The sequence below is a fragment of the Canis lupus genome, chromosome 2, assembly GCF_003254725.2.
Source record: "Canis lupus dingo isolate Sandy chromosome 2, ASM325472v2, whole genome shotgun sequence".
Lineage (NCBI taxonomy): Eukaryota > Metazoa > Chordata > Mammalia > Carnivora > Canidae > Canis > Canis lupus.
In genome coordinates this window covers 34,284,918-34,306,003 of record NC_064244.1, presented here as the reverse complement: position 1 = coordinate 34,306,003, position 21,086 = coordinate 34,284,918, and the positions used below count along the sequence as shown (strand labels likewise).

General features: G+C 34.1%; 1 protein-coding gene across 8 annotated transcripts in view; it reads right to left on the bottom strand.

Annotated features, from left to right (window-relative positions):
- ANKHD1 (ankyrin repeat and KH domain containing 1) overlaps nt 1-21,086 on the bottom strand; it is a 118,954-nt gene that overhangs the window by 38,272 nt on the left and 59,596 nt on the right. For 5 of the 8 annotated variants that reach the window (XM_025445457.3, XM_049101834.1, XM_049101839.1 and 2 more), the window contains exons 11-15: nt 18,292-18,348; nt 8,519-8,606; nt 5,395-5,522; nt 5,043-5,186; nt 3,180-3,282 (exon numbers count right to left, since the gene is read on the bottom strand). In XM_025445457.3, coding sequence (XP_025301242.1) covers nt 3,180-3,282; nt 5,043-5,186; nt 5,395-5,522; nt 8,519-8,606; nt 18,292-18,348 — 520 coding nt within the window. Of the gene's footprint in view, nt 1-3,179; nt 3,283-5,042; nt 5,187-5,394; nt 5,523-8,518; nt 8,607-18,274; nt 18,349-21,086 lie in introns of those variants that run through there. The other 3 variants (XM_025445459.3, XM_025445458.3, XM_025445460.3) reach the window with 2 other exon arrangements.

Here is a 21,086-nt window from a genome sequence, read left to right as displayed (position 1 = left end):
AGTAAAAAATGGAAGATATACAGGATGAAGCACTATGCTACCAGCAGAAACAATCTAGAGGTAGACACATGGATAGATCTGTAAAACAGTGTTGAGTGAAAAAAGTAAAAAAACAAAACATGATCTATAGCACAATACCATTCATGTAAATTAAAAATACACACAAAGCAGTAAACATTTTATAAGAACTTATAAGAACAAAAGAATTCACATCAAACACAATAGAATGATTGTCTCTAGGGGAAGTAAGATTAATTCAACTTTCTACACTTGAAGTCCAAAGGGAAGGGAAGGGGCAGGCTTGACCAGAGTCAGAAGGAAGATCCAATAAAGAGCTGTAGTATTCCAGAGAAAAGAAATTACTCCTCAAGAGCCCTTGAGGTACACACACAAGATGTGTTGTGTTTATCCTGACATCATTTTAATGTTTTCCAGTGGATTAATTCTAAGTTGCACAACCTGGAGAGGATAATCATGAGTCCTAACTTTTATAATCTCTGTAGAACCAGTTACAACAAATTAGATATAACAGTGGCTTTAATGGACAAATTTACAAAATTGATTTGGAAAGGCATTAAAGTTGATATTACTTATCCTTTCCCAATAAACGTTCAAACTATAGTTAAAGCTAAACAATGCTAGAAAACTGAGCATATCACTATCACCTGGTTTCACCTTTTGTCTATAGAGGTGATCCTGTGGCCTCTGACAGATATCACCTAGAATGTCGAATCCTTTGAAAACCAACAGAGGACAAGTGAGATTAGCGGCCTATATCAGGAGAACATGGATCAAAATGGATGGAACAAATGGTGCACATAGATGATGAAAGGAAAGAATATCAGGGTAGTATATATATAAAATACCTAGGTAAGTTTTTTTTTTTTTTTTTTAGGTTTTATTTATTTATTCATGAGTGACACACAGAGAGAGGCAGAGACATAGGCAGAGGGAGAAGTAGGTTCCCTCTGGGGAACCTGATGCGGGACTCAAACCCAGGACCCCAGGACCATTACCCAAGCCACAGTCAGACGCTCAACCACTGAGCCACCCATGCACCCGAATACCTAGGTAAGTTTTATGGGCATGAATATATTTTAAAAGGATACAGATACAAATAATAAAAAGATGTCAAGCAGAAGTAAAATATTCTAACTTAAAAGATGATTGCTAAGAAAGGAAGAGTCCTAGAGAATAAGAACTCCATCCCTAATCGCATCTGCAACACAGATATAATCTACAGATTTAGAAGAAACAAAAACAACAGGGTAAACAGAGATTTCATCATACAAAGAAACTTTTTTAGAGACAAAAATAAGTTTTAAGGAGAAAAATCTAGTTTAAGGAGGAAAAAGAAATATTATAGCTTTTATAATTTAAGATACATTTTCCTATCTACTTGGGTAATTCAGGGTGTACATATATCATCAGCTAATTTTTCCTAATTCATAATGATATAATATTCTATGATGCACATGATTTATACTAAAATAACATTTTTTATTTTTATTTTTTTAAATTACATTTTAATACAGTGCATCACCACACTTTGATCCTACATTAAGAAATATTAGGTTGGCAATATCATGTGGCATCTGGCAATAGCAAGTATCCAAGAGTGAAATACAAGTGTTCATTTTTTCCTTCTCTTATAATTTAGTAAAATGAAAGATTCCTTAAAAGATTAGTTCATTTTTATGCTATTTGGTAAGTAATAAAACATCAAAGTGAAGAAAACAAGTAGATATCCAGCATAAGAAGGTATTTCAGAAAAAAATATGATTATTCACTTAAGCATCAACTTAAAGAAACCCTACCTAAACATTTGTTAGATTTAATAAACTTAGGTCTATTAAACCTAAATTCAAAACATTTTACTTCTTCTCTGCACACACTCCATGTCCTTCCTCGCTTATTTCTTGATTATTTTGTGGCTCTGTTATTAATATATTTGTCTTATTTAGTACTGAATTTCCCTAGCCAAAGTTACTACAGCTCTCTATAACGTATAGCCAAACAAAAAACCAACAAAACCAGAGACATTAGGTTTAAATATTTTACAAATAGTAAAGACAGTTAGGATGGTTAGATTCCTTAACAAGTACATGGTTAATTTGCTTTTGACTTGTTAAAATTCAAAACAGCAGTCTTTATTTTCTGAAGAATTTGAATAGCTAGGTGTCCAATGGAAAACTCAATCATTAGCTTATGTCAGAGAGATTATATATATTTTATCGGTGAAATTAATAGCTTAGAAATGAAGTAGCCCTTAGTCAAGCCCCTCAATACTCTAAATTACTCAAATTAACATAATTAAAAAGAAACTTCTGCTTGCTGTTATAATAGTCAAGAATAATCAACTTTTCTTAAATCAAAATATTAGAGATACTATTAGTATACATACATACCTCATTGTGATTTCAAACATCTAGAGCTTGGTTTTTAATATACTGAATGAAATATGCTCATAAATTTGTTTTTATTTGGTTTTTGATACCATACATATTACCTATTTTATATCCCAGAACTCAGACAGGACAACTATACATGATTATCAAATGAAGGTACTTTATATTTACAAGTGAAGAAGTAGGAAAATATTGAAGCTTATAAACTTGAGGTTTAAGTTTCAAGCTTCTTCTTAATATTCACTTGGGTATTATTTATATACTTTTTGACAGTTATTTGTCCAGGTTCACATAATGACAGATGTTAGGCCATCATATTCAGCATTATATGAAAGAAACTAAATATAATTCTTAAATTTCTAACGCCATGAGTTGCATCAATGCTACTGAGATTTAACTAGACAGTATACATTTTCATTCCTCATATTGTACTACTGTTTAATGAGAGAACTGTCAAGTGGAAAATGAGTATCTGATAATTTTTTGCTGCTATAATATAATCCACACTTAATATGCTTTTTAAGTATTTTTATCTGTGCCAGATGAAAACTACACCTAGGAGTATGTTAACAAGAAAATTAAAAGTCAAGTAATTTTTCCTGGTATTTATCTCCTTTCTTTTATAAATAGTCTGTAAGACTATTAGCATTTGTCAGAAATACCTACCTCAATTAATCCTAGATACACAATAACTGTATACCATTAAGTACTTTTATGAATTCATTAATTATATAGAATACCCATTTTAAAGAAAATAATTCAATAACTAACCTTTTTGTACCCCTAAAAGGGCAGGAGAACTCTCCTGTGATGTTCTGTCAGGTTCCTGGGGAGGTACAACCATGGCAAGTGTGTGCATTGGTACACGAGGAACCTAAAAAGTTAACTCAGAAAAAATATCATCTCAGACTGAAGAATAAAACAAGGGCCCATAAATGAAATGGAAATTTAGATTTTCTTCATATAGTACCAAATTTTTTGTTTCTTAAAAAAAACAAAAACAAAAACCCAAGCTTTCAGCAAGGAATCATTTCTGAAAACACTGAATCAGACAAACTTAACCAATCTATACACAGTGAATGACTTAAGCTAAACAGGATTAGTATTACTCTCTTATTAGAGAGAAAGCCTTGTTGGACCTTGTTGGTTCTGATTATAGCTACGAGTACAAGTCATGTTATTAATTGGCCAATTTACCCATGTTCAAACTCTGTATAAGTAAAAAAAAGAAAATCCAACAAAGTCACTAAATTGGGGTATTTTAGGGGGTCCTTGGGTGGCTCAGCGGTTTAGCGCCTGCCTTCAGCCCAGGGTGTGATCCCCAGGTCCTGGGATGGAGTTCCACATCAGGCTCCCTGCATGGGGTCTGCTTCTCCCTTTGCCTGTGTCTCTGCCTCTCTCTCTCTGTGTCTCTCTTGAATACATAAATAAAATCTTTAAAAAAAAAAGGGGGGGGGGTATTTTAGCAGTTCTCAGGATAACGTTGTAGAAAAGAACTCAAGGGGCACCTGAGTGGCTCAGTTGGTTAAGCATCTGCTTTGGCTCAGGTTATGATCTCTGAGTCTAGGGACCAAGCCCCACATTGGACTCCCTACTTAGTGAGAAGCCTGCTTCTCCCTCTCTCTCTGCCACTCCCCCTGGTTGTGTTCTCTCTCTCTCGAATAAATAAAATCTTAAAAAAAAAAAACAAAAAACTTAAGATTTCACTGAACTTTGTATACTTAGTATATTCTCTCCATATTTTTTAGGTAGATTTAAAAATTACTTTAATGACTTCTTGGTGCATATATCCTGGTTAACTATACTTTCCTGGTAGATAAAAGTAGCTATCTCTAGAATAATTAATACTGTCTTGAGAGGTACTAAGGAAGAAGTTATCTCTTAGTTTAAGGTTATGCTTAATGTATTCATTAAAAACAAAGAACCCAGGGCAGCCCGGTGGCTCAGTGGTTTAGCGCTGCCTTTGGCCCAGGGCCTGATCCTGGAGACCCAGGATCGAGTCCCACGTCGGGCTCCCTGAATGGAGCCTGCTTCTCCCTCTGCCTGTGTCTCAGCCTCTCTGTCTGTGTTTCTCATGAATAAATAAATAAAATATTAAAAACAAAACAAAACAAAACAAAAAACCCTGGGGATCCCTGGATGGCTCAGCGGTTTAGCGCCTGCCTTCGGCCCAGGGTGTGATCCTGGAGACCTGGGATCAAGTCCCGCATCGGGCTCCCCGCATAGAGCCTGCTCCTCTCACTGCCTGTGTCTCTGCCTCTCTCTCTCTCTCTGTGTCTCTCATGAATAAATAAAAAATCTTAAAAAAAAAAAAAAACCCTAAAGACTATAGTAAGATGAAAACTTGGAAAATATTTATTTATATTTGGTATTAAGTGTTTTTAAAAAAGAACATTTTTTCAGTAAATAAGACAAGAAGCAATTTTCATGTGCTTTTGAAGGAAATAAATCTTAAAGAATTTAGAATCATGTTTATTTCAATATGTAACAGAAAAGAGAAACAAATCCATTTTCATTAAAGCTAATTTAAAAAAAAAATTTAAAAAAATTAAAAAAAAAATAAAGCTAATTTTAAACAAAAACTCCCAATCAATTTGGAGGCTTTATATTTATAAATCAGCTGTTTTACTTTACCTGAGATTGATCTTGAGAAGATGAGGTGAGCTGAGACACATCTGTAGTAGGAACTGACAGAACATTGTTTGGATAATCCAATAGATAAGAAACAACATTAGTATGGCCACCTTTTGCAGCTTCAATGAGCATTGTCGAACCATCCTGAGAAAAATTGACAAAACCATTAATCAATTATTTGTAAATTTCTTATGATTGCTATAGACATTTAGTTTTTTAGCAGCCTGTCTAGAATCAAAATTCATTTTTAAAGAGTAATGAATATTAAGCACTGAGATCAGGCAAACACATCTTCAATATCTTTTAATAATAATGTATATATTATTTATTTACTTATTTTTAGGTAGAATACCTTGAGTCGATGAGTAGGGTCAGCTCCATGAGCCAAAAGTAACTCAACAACTGCCAGGTGACCTCCTGCACATGCCAGAGATACTACCGTATGATCGTTATTGGCTGTAGCCCTGTTCACATTGGCACCTTCAAAGAAACATAAACAGCAATCTTAGAAAAAGTTGGAATCAATCAAGGTCACAAATAATATCAATTTAGAGGTTTTTTTTGAAGTATGACATAGATATAAAAAAAAGTGCACAAATCCTAAGTGTATGGTTGAAAAATTTTCACAAAGTGAACATACCTGTGTAACCAGCACCCAGATCAAGAAACAGAACATTATCCACATGCCAGAAATCCCACACCTTGTGCCCTCTTTCACTCACTACCCACCCTTCCAATGATACTACTCTTCTGACTTCCAAACTGGTTTTAGTTTTTGAACTTTATATGAATGAAATCATACAGTGTATATCTTTTGTGTCTGGCTTCTTTCACTCAATATAATATTTGTGAGATTTATCCACAATGTTGCACATAGCTGTAGTTCGTTCATTCAATATCACTTTTAAAATGGAAAATCTAGAAGACTAAAGTTAATAATTATATATAGGTTAATGTAAGCATCAAATAATATCATTGTATGTAACTCAAAATGTTGTAAAGACTTTTTTTATCTACTTCTAGAATGTGGCAATATAGCCAGGTCTCAAAGTAGAGAAAACAGGTCTTTTAAACAATATCTAAGAGATCTATAATTCTTCCTACAGTGTATTTTAGAGTCAGAGGGACTTGGATATGGAGAGAAGACAAGAATATCCAAAAATGTTATCTGAAATGCTATTTAGCTAGCTGTAAATAGCTTTGTTCAACATGATCTGAAGAAAGTCTAAACGTAAAACCTTTTCTTGGCCTCTTTTTTGATAAATTACATTAATTGTTTTCTCAATGCCCCAAAGTCTCAATCAGATAGTTAAGACTATAGCAATATTGGGGACGCCTGAGTGGCCCAGCAGTTGAATGTGCGCCTTCAGCTCAGGGCACGATCCCGGGGTCCTGGGATCGAATCTCACATCGGGTTTTCCGCAGGGAGCCTGCTTCTCCATCTGTCTATGTCTGTGTGTGTGTGTGTGTGTGTGTGTGTCTTATGAATAAATAAAAACTTAAAAAAAAAAGACTATAGCAATATTCCTTCCTTAATTCTAGACTTAGTTTATGAAGAGAAAAATAAACCCATGGGCAAAAACAATATAATGAATTTATTTAATTTTCAGAAATATCTAGCTGAACCTAATCCTAACTCACATAAAAGTACCTTTTGGGAAAGGCAAGACACACCAATATTCTTACATTAGCAAGTGATTATTTTAAAAGTTGTTAATAATAAATTTAGATGGTAGGACTGTTGAGCAGTTACTATAGCCTAGAAAGGTTATAATCAATGTGTTAAGTCTGATTACATGATTAGCAGGGTTGGTGTTGGGTGAGATTAGATAACCTCCTTAGTAAAGGAACATGAGAGAATTCCCAAGGTTACCCATCTGTTTATTATTACTTCAGTATGTCTGAAGTGAATAGCTTTTACAGAATATGTTATAATGTTATGTAAAGATATGCCTTATTTGGTAGCAAAAATGTGCTATTAAGAAAATAAACCTAGCTGTATCCAATTAATGACAAAAAGAAGTAAGTATATTTAAAATGATAACATTTGGGCAGCCCTGGTGGCTCAGTGGTTTAGCGCTGCCTTCAGCCCAGGGTGTGATCCTGGAGACGCGGGATTAAGTCCCACATCCGGCTCCCTGCGTGGAGCCTGTTTCTTCCTCTGCCTGTGTCCCTGCCTCTCTCTCTCTGTATTTCTCATGAATAAATAAATAAAAATCTTAAAAACGATAAAATAAAATGATAACATTTTATAACATTTTTATAGTGGCACAAAATACCTGAGTTCTGTTGGAATGTAGATATAAATTTTTTATTTTTATTTTTTTAATAAAATTCTTATTTTAGGGGCACCTGCGTGGCTCAGTCAGTTAAGTGCTTTCAGCTCAGGTCATGATCCCTGGGTCCTGGGATCGCACCCCCAGGTCAGGAACCCTGTTCAGCAAGGAGTCTGCTTCTTCCTCTCCCCCACACTCGAGCTCTCTCTCACTATCTCTGTCACTATCTCAGTCTTTCTCTAACAAATAAGTAAATAACATATTTTTTTAAATGTATTTTAAAATTCTTATTTTAACAACATGGTATCACCTGAGTGGACTCTCCCTGCATTTTACCATCCTACCCCAGAATCTTTCATCAGATACTAGAATACCTCTAACACTATAAACAGATTCAGGCTGAACCAAATGAAATTATGAATATTGCCATTTTTGATGTATAAAATGACAGTTTAATGGTTCAAACTAACATGGGTTTAGCAGTATTTCACTTTTCGATAGTGAACAGTCCTGAACTACTTCTTTACCCATCATTCGAACTTCTTTGCTTAAAAAATTCTAATAATAGAACCTCTAAAGGAATATAAAAATAATAACACCCTTGTATATATCTTTAATTCAGCTGTACAATAAACAATAGTGGCAGACCATCTGCTTCCCCATCCCACCTTCCAGCAGAACTGCATTATCATTAAGTGCTGAACAATACTCTATCCACTAAATATAGCTGGATGTTTTACATTTGACTTTTCCAACTTTGGGCAGCAATAATATGCTGATTGGTTGCCAAACTCCAAACTCCAAACTAATATAGAAAAATCCCATTGAGGGGCAGCCCCGGTGGCTCAGCGGTTTAGCGCTGCCTTCAGCCCAGGGCCTGATCCTGGAGACCCGGGATCGAGTCCCAGGTTGGGCTCTCTGCATGGAGCCTGCTTCTCCCTCTGCCTGTGTCTCTGACTCTCTCTTTCTCTCTCTGTTTGTCTCTCATGAATAAATAAATAAAATCTTAAAAAAAAAAAAAAATTCCATCGAGTACCTCATGAATTCTACACTTACTAAATAAAACAGAGCAAGAAAAGACTAGGATATAATACTTTTCTGTAGGAAAAGTAGCTTTAAACATAACTTGTAACAGTTTAGGGTATTTTTTTTTTCCAGAAATTATAGCCTCTTACAAATGATTACTTGTACTTCCCTTACCTTTGCTAATAAGAAACTGCACGGTGCACAAATGACCAGCTCTTGCGGCTTTCATCAAAGGTGTTCTTCCACCCTCAGATTCATGTTCCTATTAAAGAAACAAAAGAATCATGCATCAGTGCCAATTTATTAACCATCTATTTTAAACAGTACAAATGACATGAGAAATAAAATGTAATACTTACTGTAGTCACTTATACTAACTATCTCCATTCCTCCAAAATGTAGGATTAATTTCCATCCACAGTAGTAGTAACTTTTTAAGGTAAGTTCACTTTTGCATACCAAACAAAAGCATTTAAAGATAATAACTCATGTTTAGTTTGAGTGTCAAAGAGAAATAGCTACATCTTTCTAATCCTAAGGTCAAAAAGATGTTTTCCTAACTATTTACATGTGAAAAAAGAACCTTAGTTTTACATATGATTAGGAAGATCTTGATCTTGTCATATTAGAAACCACTAAGAACTCTATCATAGGACAGAAACCAGTCTCTCTCTCTCTCTCTCTCTTTTTTTTTTTAAGATTATTTATTTAGAAACCAGTCTCTAAAAACACAATGGTATTTCAAGAGTAAAGAGAAAAGAAAAAAGATTACCAATGAAGCAGACATATTTTTAGACTAGAAATTAAATATATGAATAGTGAAAGGCAAAAGCAGTTTTATAATAGCAGAAAGACAGTTATTCCTTCTAGGAAGTTTGCCAGGAAGAGGAATGAATGATAAAACAGCTTGCAACCATCCTAATATCAAATGCCCCTAAAAGGAGCTTGCTAATATGGTAAATAGTACTGTTTGGAAAACCATGAACTCTTATTACATTTATCTAAATATTAAAATGAGCACTGAGTGTTGTATTTAAGTGACGAATTACTGAATTCTACTCCAGAAATCAATCTTGCACTTTTAAATAAAAATAAAATAAAATATACCTGATACACTGCTTCTATGAAGCAGTTTGCTCACCTATCCCGTTTCATTATGTATGTAAACATTAATTTCTGTTGTTCTGGTCCTCTTTTGTTAATAAGAAAAACTTAATAAAGGGGTGCCTGGCTAACTCAGTTCTAAATGTGTCTTTGGTTCAGGTCATGATCCCAGGGACCTGGAATGGAACACCACATTGGGCTCCCTGCTCAATGGAGTCTGCTTCTTTCTCTCTGCCCCTCTACCCCACTAGGTGTGTGCTCTCTCTCTTGAATAAATAAAATCTTAAAAAGAGAAAAAAGAAAAAAACTTGATAAAGAACAGTGCTTAAGGGCGGCCCAGGTGGCTCAGCGGTTTAGTGCTGCCTTCAGCCCAGGGCCTGATCCTGGAGACCCGGGATCGAGTCCCAGGTTGGGCTCCCTGCATGGAGCCTGCTTCTCCCTCTGCCTGTGTCTCTGCCTCTCTCTTTCAGTATGTCTCTCATTAATAAATAAATATTTTAAAAAAAAGTACAGTGCTTAACTCAAACTTTACTTCAGCTCTATGCTAATTAACTCAGAGAATCCTTTGGCTACCACAGTCAAAAATACTGTCCTCAGGGCGCCTAGCTGGGTCAGTTGGTAGAGTATGCAACTCTGTGGTTGAGTTCAAGTCCCACATTGGGTGTGGAAATTAACATAAAAAAGAAAATCTTTTTTTTTTTTTTTTTTTTAAGATTTATTTGAGAGGGAGGCAGGGAGTGAGAGAGAGAGCACAAGCAGTAGGGGCAGAGAAAGAGGGAGAGAGAATCTCAAGCAGACTCCAAGCTGAGCATGGAACCCAATGCAGGGCTTGATCTCATGACCCCGAGATCATGACATGAGCCTAAATAGTCAGAGGTTTAACCGACAGAGCCAACCAGGGGCCTCGAAAAGAAAAACCTTTAAAAAAAAGAAACAGTGTGCTCTGCCAATAGGATACTTTTTAGTCTGTGTATGTAACTATATCTAACCTACAACTTAGGCAAACTAACAATGATAAATACTGTCAACCCAATGGAAACTTTAAACTGGCCTGCAGTGACAGGAATTATACTCTAAGAGATTTAAAAACGTTTATCTTGATAGTACAGAATTTCTCAACTTCTTATAAAAATTAATTTATGTTTTGACTTGTTATACATATTGATGAGATGGCAATCTTTACTAACTTTAAAATATAGAAGATGGTTAACACAGGTGATGCCAAAATCTTTTGGCTTTGGAATGGATTTTGAATTTACATTCAAATGTAGGCAAATCTAACATTCTGGCAATTTACTTAAAATGAAATGGAATATACATTAAGAAGATGTTATTCAGAAAGACCTAGAAAGTTTGTTCAGTTTCTCCATCTCACTTTTTCCCCTGATATTAATGCAATCAACTACACACTGGAAATAAATTGCTCCTTTGGCAATCTGTTATTTCCACTCCTGACTCAAGGCTTTTCTGCTCAAGCTGTTCTTTCTTCCCTGTAACTTTTCTGTTAAGTCCTTTTCATCCTTCACATCTCAAGCCAAGTGTTATTTCCTCAAGGTAGACCTTCCTGAACTTCCTGACTCAATCACTCTATTACAAACCTTCCTCGACTTATGATGGAGTTACTGCAGATAAACCCATTTTAAGTTAAAAATATCTTAAGAAAACACATTTAATACACCTAACCTACCAAATAGCATAGTTTAGCTAAGTCTACCTAAAATATGCTCAGAACATTTACCCGCAGTTGGGTAAAGTCATCAAGCACAAAGTCTTCTTCATAATAAAGTACTTAAGATCTCATGTAATGAATGAATACTGTACTGAAAGTAAAAAACAGAATGGCTGTAGCAGTAAAAACAGTGTGAGTGCATTGGTTGTTTATCCTTGAGATCACATGGCTCACCACAGCTGCTGCTCACTGCTGCTGCCAACATCATGAGAGTATCTTACCATATATCGCCAGTCCAGGAAAATGTCGAAATTCAAAATTCGAAGTTGGTTTCTACTGAATGCATATCGCTTTGCACCATCATAAAGTCAAAAAAATCATAAGTGAACCATTGTAAGTCTGGGACCATCTGTATGGACATAGCTATATGAACTACAGTCTTCATAAGTTTCAGTCATATATTAGTTTGTATAACTATTTGGCTAACCTGCTTCTGCCACTAAACTGTAAGCTCAATGAGAACAGGAATTGTGTCCATTTTTGCTTACCATTACGTATCGAATGTCTAAAACAATAAGGTGTATGAATTGGTTTACCAAGAAGGAACCTAAATGTAACTGACCTCTCAAATCTTCCCTCCTAGTACTGAGGTTTGAAGTTTTAATTTTCTACTAGGTAAATAAGAGAAAGAAAAGTTAATTTAACAAGAAATTAAGAGTAGTAGCTAAACCCAGAGTTAGACATTCATTATCTGCATTTGATAACACATTGTTACTGGAACATGGGTGGGCAATATTAACGTCACTTTTCCTTTCTCTTTCTTTCTTATGTTTTAAGCCTAGTAGTGACACCTATCAGCATAACTAGGTCCCATGAGTAATGGCAACGACAAAAGATTGTGAAAGCCCATCATTTTATTTTATTTTTAAAGATTTTATTTATTTATTCATGATAGACAGAGAGAGAGAGAGAGAGGCAGAGACACAGGCAGAGGGAGAAGCAGGCTCCATGCAGGGAGCCTGACATGGGACTCGATCCTGGGTCTCCAGGATCAGGCCCTGGGCTGAAGGTGGCGCTAAACCACTGAGCCACCCAGGCTGCCAGAAAGCCCTCCTTTAGAATAAACTTTTAAAATAACTGTTAGTTCTGCATATATAAAACATTACTAAAGCTCTTAAAAGACAAGAAATCAGAAAGTACAGTCCCAAGATCCTCATCCCAAGTCAAATTTCCAAAATTCAACATACTAATAAAATTTCTGAAATAAAAGGTGTGAAAAGCTGCCTATTTTACTTTCCTCCTTATTAATATATATATATATATGTATTCTTTGGTTTTGAAAAACATAATTATATTTGAGGAAATGGTTGGTAAAACAATGCCCCAATTTTATAATATATTTATATTTCATGTCCTAAAATCAATAATGTAAATCCTATAACATACATAATTTGTTCCAAAATACCTGACTACTAAATTCTTCTCTTAAAATAGGAATCAGACACATCTGGATGGCTCAGTCAGTTGAGTGGCCACTTCCTGATTTCAGCGTGGGTTATGATCTTGAGGTCCTGGAATAGAGCTCCACAGTGGGCTCTGTGCTTGGTGGGGAGTCTGCTTGAGACTCCCTTTCTCCTTTATCGCTCTCCCCCCTTTGCTCTCTATTGTGCACATGTGCTCTCTCACTCTAAATAAATAAATCTTTAAAATAGGAATCAAATTTGTATATACTTACTTATGAATGTTGGGTTTTGTTAGCACAGCCAATATTGTTCAAGATCAATCAAATTTTAGGATATAAATTATGGTATTTTTCCAAGGTTATAAACTTATATATTGCACATTGTAACATTTCTTCTTTCTCTGTTCTTGGAAATAGCTAAAACAATTTAGGGTTTATTTATTTCTTGAACATTTGGTAAAACTCACCTATAAATTCATCTGAGCTTCCTACCTTCATTGGATGGATGATTTTAAACTACGGGTTCAATGTGTAATACTTATTGTTCTACTGAGGTTTCCTATTCATGAGTCAATTTTGATAATTTATATATTCACAGAAAAAAATCAGTATTCATTTCATGTAAGTATTCAAATTTATTGATTGTTCAAATGATTACCTTATAAATTTTAAAGATCTCTACTGTATCATATAGTTATGACTCCCTTTAAATTTCTATCATTTACCTGTGCCTTTGCCCTCTGTAAAAAAAAAATGGCCTTATTTTGTTTCAGTAGTTGTGTTTTGTTGTTGTTAAATCAGCTTTTAAGTTTGCTTTTCTTCCCTATTTTTGTTTTCTATTATATTAATTTTGCCTTTATCTTTATTATTTCCTTCCTTCTTTGTGCTGCTTGTTGTTCTTTTATTAGCTTCATTTACTTTCATTTTATATATATAAAAAGTTTTCCTTCTAAGGACCACTTTACCTGTATCTTTTCACCTAAGTTTGATGTGTAGCTTTTGTGATAATTTCTTTGTAATTTTTACTATGATTGCTCATTAACCCATTAATTATGTGGAAGTATTTTTCTTATCTAGGTATATGGGATTTTTTATTTAAAAAATTTTTTTTCTAGAGATTAAAAAAGGACATTTTATAAAGATAAAATGGTTAATTTATCAGGAAGACATAGTAAGTATGTATGAGATTTTTTTAAAAAGGTTTTATTGTTGATTTGTAATTTTAAAGCAATAGAGATCAAAGAATTTAGTCCGTGTGACTAGGAGTTTGTTTTAAAGATTTTGTGGTCTAAAACATGGACAATTTTTATACATGTTCTATGTACTAGAAAAGAATATATAGTATATATGATGGAAACAGAATGTTAGCTCTCTATTTATAGGAGCAATTTTTATTTTTCTATTCTTAGCAATTGTTTTATCTGTTTGATCAGGCTCACACAGAAGTGTGTGGAAAAATCCTAACCCCACAAATATAGACCTATTTTTCTTGTAACTTTGTAATTTTCTCTTTTCTTTAGAGGGCAGATTATTAGTTGCTGATTAATAACTGACTGTTACTATCAGGTGAAGGAACATTTATCTCTAAAAATGTTGACTTAAAATCCCATTTCATCTGATATTAATATTGCCTTACATAACTTTTTCCATCATTTTATCCATCTTCCCCTATCAGTTTGCTTTAGATTTATCCTCTGAAAAAAAATTGACTAGATTTTTATTTTTATTTATTTTTTATTTTTATTTTTAGATTTTGATTTTTAATCGAATTCAAAATTCTCTGCCTTTAACAACCGTGTTCAATGGGTTTATATTTGTTTTGATTACTAATAAATTTTGCAAAAAAAAAAATCTTTATTCAGTACCTGATCCTCCTCTACTAAACACAGGGATCCTAGCATGGTTTTTCAACCTTCTAACACATCCTTCTGAATTTCATGCTATTGCTGTCTAGAAGTTTAGTATTACTTTGGTTTTAAGCATAAAAATTTAGGTTTTGTATTAAAAAATTTATATTTATGTTTTACTAATTTCTTTGCTTACCGTAGCTTCCTGCATCCCACGCCTTCCTCCAGGATATATCTGTCTCCTTAATGAAGTACATATCTTTTAGTAGTTCTTTTGGCAAGGATGTGAGGTGGTAAGCTCTTTTATTCTTTGTAGATCTGAAAATAGGCTTATTTTTCCTTCTCTGGAAGAGTAGTTGAGTACAGAATTCTATTTTTTTTCTTGGTATTTGGAGGGTATTACTTTCCACTGTCTTCTGTGATTATTACTGATGAGAATCTGCTGTCAAAAATGTGATTGTTGTTCCTTTGAAGTAATGCATTATTTTCCTCTAGTAGTTTCTAAGATATTCTTCATCGTTCAAATTTTAAAGTTTCATTTCTTTTACTTACTAATTTTTCAACCAAGTATTCATGTCTGGCTTCAATTCCAGAAAATTCTCTATCATTATCTCTTCAAACATTGCCTCTACTTTGTATTTCTATCCTCTCATTCAGGTAATTCAAATGTGAAGTAGTGCTTCTCAATCTATCCTCTTTATCTCAATTTCTCTTTCATATTTTCCATTTCTTTATCTTTGCAATATTGTGTTATTGCTTGTTTTATCATCTGATTCACTAATTTTTATTCAACTGTGTCCAATATACTATTTATCCCATATATTGAATCTTTATTTCCACAATTTTCTTCCCCCAAAGCTTAAATTTATTTCATACCCATCTGTTCTTAATTTATAGTTACTGACTTTTGTTTCATTGTCTCACATTGTTTTTGGCTATTGCTTACAGTTTAGAATAAGCATGTTTAAAGTCTTTTATTTCAATCGCCTGGGTTGTATTCTCCTGTTTTGCTGCTTTTTGTTTGTTTGCTTACATTTTGACTATCTCGAGGTAGATTTGCTCCTGAACTTCATAATTTTTTTTATTTGAAAAGCTCATTTTGCATAAGAGTTTTTTTTTCCTTTTATTTCTATCCACAAACTTTTCCCTTCTCATCAGATGCTTTGTAAGTTGCCTGAATCTGGCCTTAAAAGTCCATTTCAGAAGTAGATCTTTCATTGGCAACTTAAACTTCTGGCCTCATGGAGTTATTTCAGTTCTGCTCACTGAATTAAAATAGTGTCTTCAAGTTCTTAGTTACACTGTTTTCTTTACATCTTCATTCTAACAAGAATAAATAGATAATTTCTAACTGCAACTGCAGGAAGTTGCTTGAAGATTTTTTCCATCTTTGTTCACAGGTAGGGCAAGAAGTCCCAGTTCCTTGTTTCAATCAAGTAGACTAGATCTACTGGCCTGCTCCATTTGTGATGCATTCAGTCCCTATTACCTACAGAAATTGAAATCCCAGTCCCTATGCCCCCCCTCTTTTAGTTTTAATTCTCCTTGGGCCTATAGCTTCAGCTGTGGATCTATATGCTCCATTTCTAGTCCAATGTTCTTTAATCTTGTTTCTGAGTATAGCTATATATTTTTAGTTTAGTTTGTTTTTCTACCATATTTTATTTATTATATCTATGTACTTGAAATGATAGAGAGCAGAGAGGTTTCAAAATATACTAACACTGACTTTACCTTCATGACTGGACATCATTTGTACTTTTATAAAAACAAACTTGAGATAGCTGAAACGGACTCATTCAACATACAATAACCTAGAAAGAGAGAACTTGGCCTTTAAAAGGAAAGGTATTAAGAGTTTTGTATATTTCACAAATAGTTTTAGATCAAGAAAAAAATAGGTAAAAGTTTTCCTGCTTTGGATAGTAAAACTAAAAAATATGTATATATGTTATTCCTTAATAAAAAGTTAATATTTATAAAGTGGGAGGTCATATTTAAAGTTAATTAAGGTAAGCTAATCAGTAATGGTTGAAATATACTGGTAAATGGAAAATTCAACTGGTAAATGGAAAATTAGAACTTTAAAAGTCCCCGAAAATCTTATCCATGAAAAATACACGGCAAAGTTCTAGTTCTGATGAATAAAGCACTAGGAGGAACAAAATGTAGTTTTTGCCCATTTGGACTTAGAGCACAAAATTTAAATTAAGTTTATTTTTTAAAAAGTTAGTTGATTTCCTTTAAAATCACAACCGTGGACATCCAAGGTATACAGAGAAGGACTGTAACTATATCACAGAGCTTCTTGAAGTTGGAGGAGGAGAACATTGTCAAGGGATGTACCAAAATCATGAGAGAGGGAGACTGCTTTATACTATATATTTACTAGAGGATTCTGATACTCTCATCTAGGGGGTATGTTCTTCCAATCCACCACTGTTTTAATTATTACCTATTTATTTATTATTACCTCAGTGATCTGCTGTTACTGTTCTTATTCATATCCCTAAGGTCAACTGAGATGGAAAAAAGATTGAGGCATTACTCTAGGGCTTCTGTTTAGCTCAGTTTCTAAAAATCACAAGTAACAAAGAGAAAAACCAAACTTACTCAGTTCAGATGGAGGAAGAATGATGGATAATAAAGCAAAGATGGAAAAGGAGGAGAACTCAACACTGATGCAGAATAATCTATGGACTCTAGCAATATCGCAAAGTGCAGAATATGGAAAACTTGCCACCAGAACCTCCTTGGGTATCATTTAAAATGCAGATTTCCCCATTTCAGATCTGCTGAATCTGAACCTCTAAAAGTGGGACCACAAAACTCATTAAAAAAAAAAAGTATCCCAAGTTTTGAGAATTCTAGCTTAGAAAGAGATTATTTATAATCACGTTTCCTTTAACCAATCTGGAGAGAAAGAAATACTTTATCTGAAATAACACTCAGCTTTATATTTTTGATAGGAGCCTGAGATACTATACAACAGAGTAAAAATTCATATTTTCACATAAAATTTAATAAAATATATTATTTACTTTGTTCAAAATAGAATGACTATAAAAACTTTTCATTCAACATGCCAATAATGAAGGTGCTTAATAAGCATTATGATTAAGAGAGACTTGATACTGGAAAATTTATTTTAGAAGGCCTAAGTTAATTGTGATACAATCACAATTTGTTCCTAATTTGAAAATTAAACACTGCTTCCTGAGTTTAAACAAATCTCTCTGGATTAAAATGGATACTAAATTTGCTTGACTCTTAAAACCATCAGGCACAAACTTAAAACATTTTCTCAAAAGAAATGTTTGCTTATGAATAAGCATTTACCTCCTTAAAAACCAATTTCAAAATGAAATTACAGGGACAATTTTACTAAAATAATTTTAACTTTATAGAAATTAATGGCATGAATAATATAGTAAATGTTTGACTAATTTTTTTGTTTGAGGATTATATAAAAAACAATCCAGTGTAGCTCCCTAAGACTGAGTTTCAGAAATTGATGAACAAATTTGAATGCAAAGGACTTTATAACTAAGAATTTCTCTCTGTAGTATGTTGAATCTCCCAATAAGGAAGAATACAAAAGAACTATCTGAATAAGAAAAATCTATTTTCAACTAAGAGATGTTTTAGGAATACCACATAAAAAGAATACTAAAGAAGCAAACTACTAGTAACATAAATCTCTTTTTATTGGAACTTCATAATCTTTTTCAATTGAAGAAGATTTCCTTTGTCACCCAGCAAGGTCCTGGAACGTCTTGGCTGGAATTCAGATATCCAGAGTTCTTGTTACCTACAACATCTATTCTTTATGTAGTAGCTTACAAGCATCAAAGGCCTCCCTCACCTGATGCTTGGCCGGATCTATGCCCTCCAAAATAGTCTTCATGTCCTCCTGCTTGTCCTGTGAAAGGAAAAAGAAGAACTCACGGATCTTATTCCAAAAATGAAAATCACATTTGGCCATGAAGACCTTGTGACTGGTATTTCAGGTGCTGGGCTTTGTAAACTCAGGATCTTCAACTAAAAAGATTCTCATCTATAGAGACCATAATCTCAGGAGTAGACTATGATTTTTTTTCCATTAATGTGGTTCTCTACAATATAACTTCAATATAAACTTTAACACATACAGAAAAATTCTGCTGAATTACTTGAACTCATGCCTTTGTCTTCAAATACAACTAGGCCCCAGAATCAAGAGCAGTGTCTTAATATCTAACCAAGGAAAATAATTAAATCAAAGCACTTGGGAATATCAGAAGTTGGGAGAAAAAGTAAGGAAAATACTATAAGGTGTTTAAATAGTTACATAGTTTTCTCCCTGATTATAAATGCCCTTAATACTCATACTTTTCAACTAAGACAGGAACCTCCAAAGAACTTGAGATATGGAATAGATCTATTTTCTCTCAATATAGACTTGTGACAGAAAGTACTTGAAGTTGAGACAGGGATACAGTAGAAGAAACAGCAATAAGCTTTTCAGTCACTAACCAGGGTCAAGTAAGTCTCCAAATAAAAGAAAGATGGCCTAGAGAAAGCTTTACTCTTTTTTTTTTTAACTTTTTAAAAAAGATTTATTTATATATTTTATTTATTTACTTATTTATTTTTAAAAGATTTTATTTATATACTCATGAGAGACACAGAGACAGAGAGGCAGAGACACAGGCAGAGGGAGAAGCAGGGTCCATGCAGAAAGCCTGATGTGGGACTCAGTCCCGGGTCCCTGGGCCGAAGGTGGTGCTAAACCGCTGAGCCGCCCGGGCTGCCCTATTTATATATATATATATTTTTTTTTTAATTTGTATTTATTTATGATAGTCACACACACAGAGAGGGAGAGAGGCAGAGACACAGGCTGAGGGAGAAGCAGTCTCCATGCACCGGGAGCCCGACGTGGGATTCGATCCCGGTCTCCAGGATCGCGCCCTGGGCCAAAGGCAGGCGCCAAACTGCTGCACCACCCAGGGATCCCCCTATTTATATATTTTAGAGAGGGAGAGGGAGAGAGCACAGTGTGGGGCGGGGGGCAGGGAGAAGGCAGAGGGAAAGGGAGAGAATCTCAAGCAGACTTCATCCTGAGTGTGGAACTCCCAGGGGCAGCAGCAGGGCTCCATTGTATGACCCTTGAGATCACAACCTGAGCTGAAATGCTTAACCACCTGGGCCACCCAGGTGCCCCAAGAAAAATTCACTCTTAAGTCACTCCTACCTCTTATTTGGGTGACGTGCTTAAGGGGACATGTGCTCCTATGGTAGAGATTTGGTGAGAAAGTATGCCGAGACATTTATAAAATATGAAGCTATTAGGACTTACTTCCTTTCCCTGCCCTATCCCCACATGATGTTCAACAAATAGCAAGCCTCATTCAAATACAAATAATAAGCACAAAGTATCCAACAGAGAATCTACTAGGAAATTCCTACAAAAATGGAAACAATAAAATTTTAGTCAAATATCTCCTATACTTCCAAATAAAAAAAAAGAACCTGAACTCTTTAAATAACCAAACAAAGTGATGTAACAGCAAGAGGAGATTTAAAAGGTGGAAGAACAGAAGAAATTAAGTAATAATGAAATAATGAAACCATGAAAACCACATAGAAGCAGAAATGTACAGAAAAATTAGTGACCTGGAGAATGGGCTTAAGAAACAACACAGAGGAAAAAATAAAGAAATGCAAAGAATCAGATATAAAGATGAAAGAGACAAGAAGAACCCAATATACAAATAATAGATATCCCAGAAGAAAACAGAGTGGAAAAAGAAGTCTTCGAGGATAAAGTGCAAGAAAACCACAGGAGGGGGAGGAGAGAAGACCTAAGAGGATGACCTATAATCTTCAGACAGAAAGCACTCATGGATTTCTAGGAAAAATTAATATAAAATAATAAACACTAAAACATAATTCTGATGAAATCACAGAGGTTTAAAAGTGTAATGACTAATGATAATACAGGCAAAAAAAGGAAGTTACACATAATAGGGAATAATCTAGCAAGCTTTGGAAATATTCAGTATCAGAAGACAGTAGAATACATGGCTTAAAATTTTGAGGAGAAAAAAGAAGCGATTCAATAATTTTATATATGGCTACATTCATTTATAAATATAATATATAGTAGTCTCAAAAATATGAGCACACCTGTGAACTCCTTTTTGGGGGGGAGAAGAGTAAATTCAAATAAAAATACCAAATATCTGCCAGCCAAAAGGAGAGTCAAGTTTAGGAACTCAGGAATTAAGAGGTACATACTGCAAAAGAGTAGTATAGCAAACACTGAGTCCCCTAAATATACAGTTGGAGTTAAACAACTGTGAGAAATAGGGCCATAAAACCAAAATGTTAATGTTATAAAACCAAGACAGTGCAAAATAAAAGAACTTATACAAATCCTGTGGTGGAAGATCTATTATCCTCTTTCAGAATGAAGTCAATAGATACTATTTGAATATTTGATTTTTTTGAAAAAATTAATGTTAAAGAAATTAACAAAATATTTCAAAGTTTGCATTTGTAAATGATGTCTGAATACTCTTTCAGAAAATAACTTTATACCTTTGTTTTACATAGTTCACAAAAGCTTTAGAAGCAATTAATGAGTAGTAGCCCATAGGGCTACTTGGAACAGAG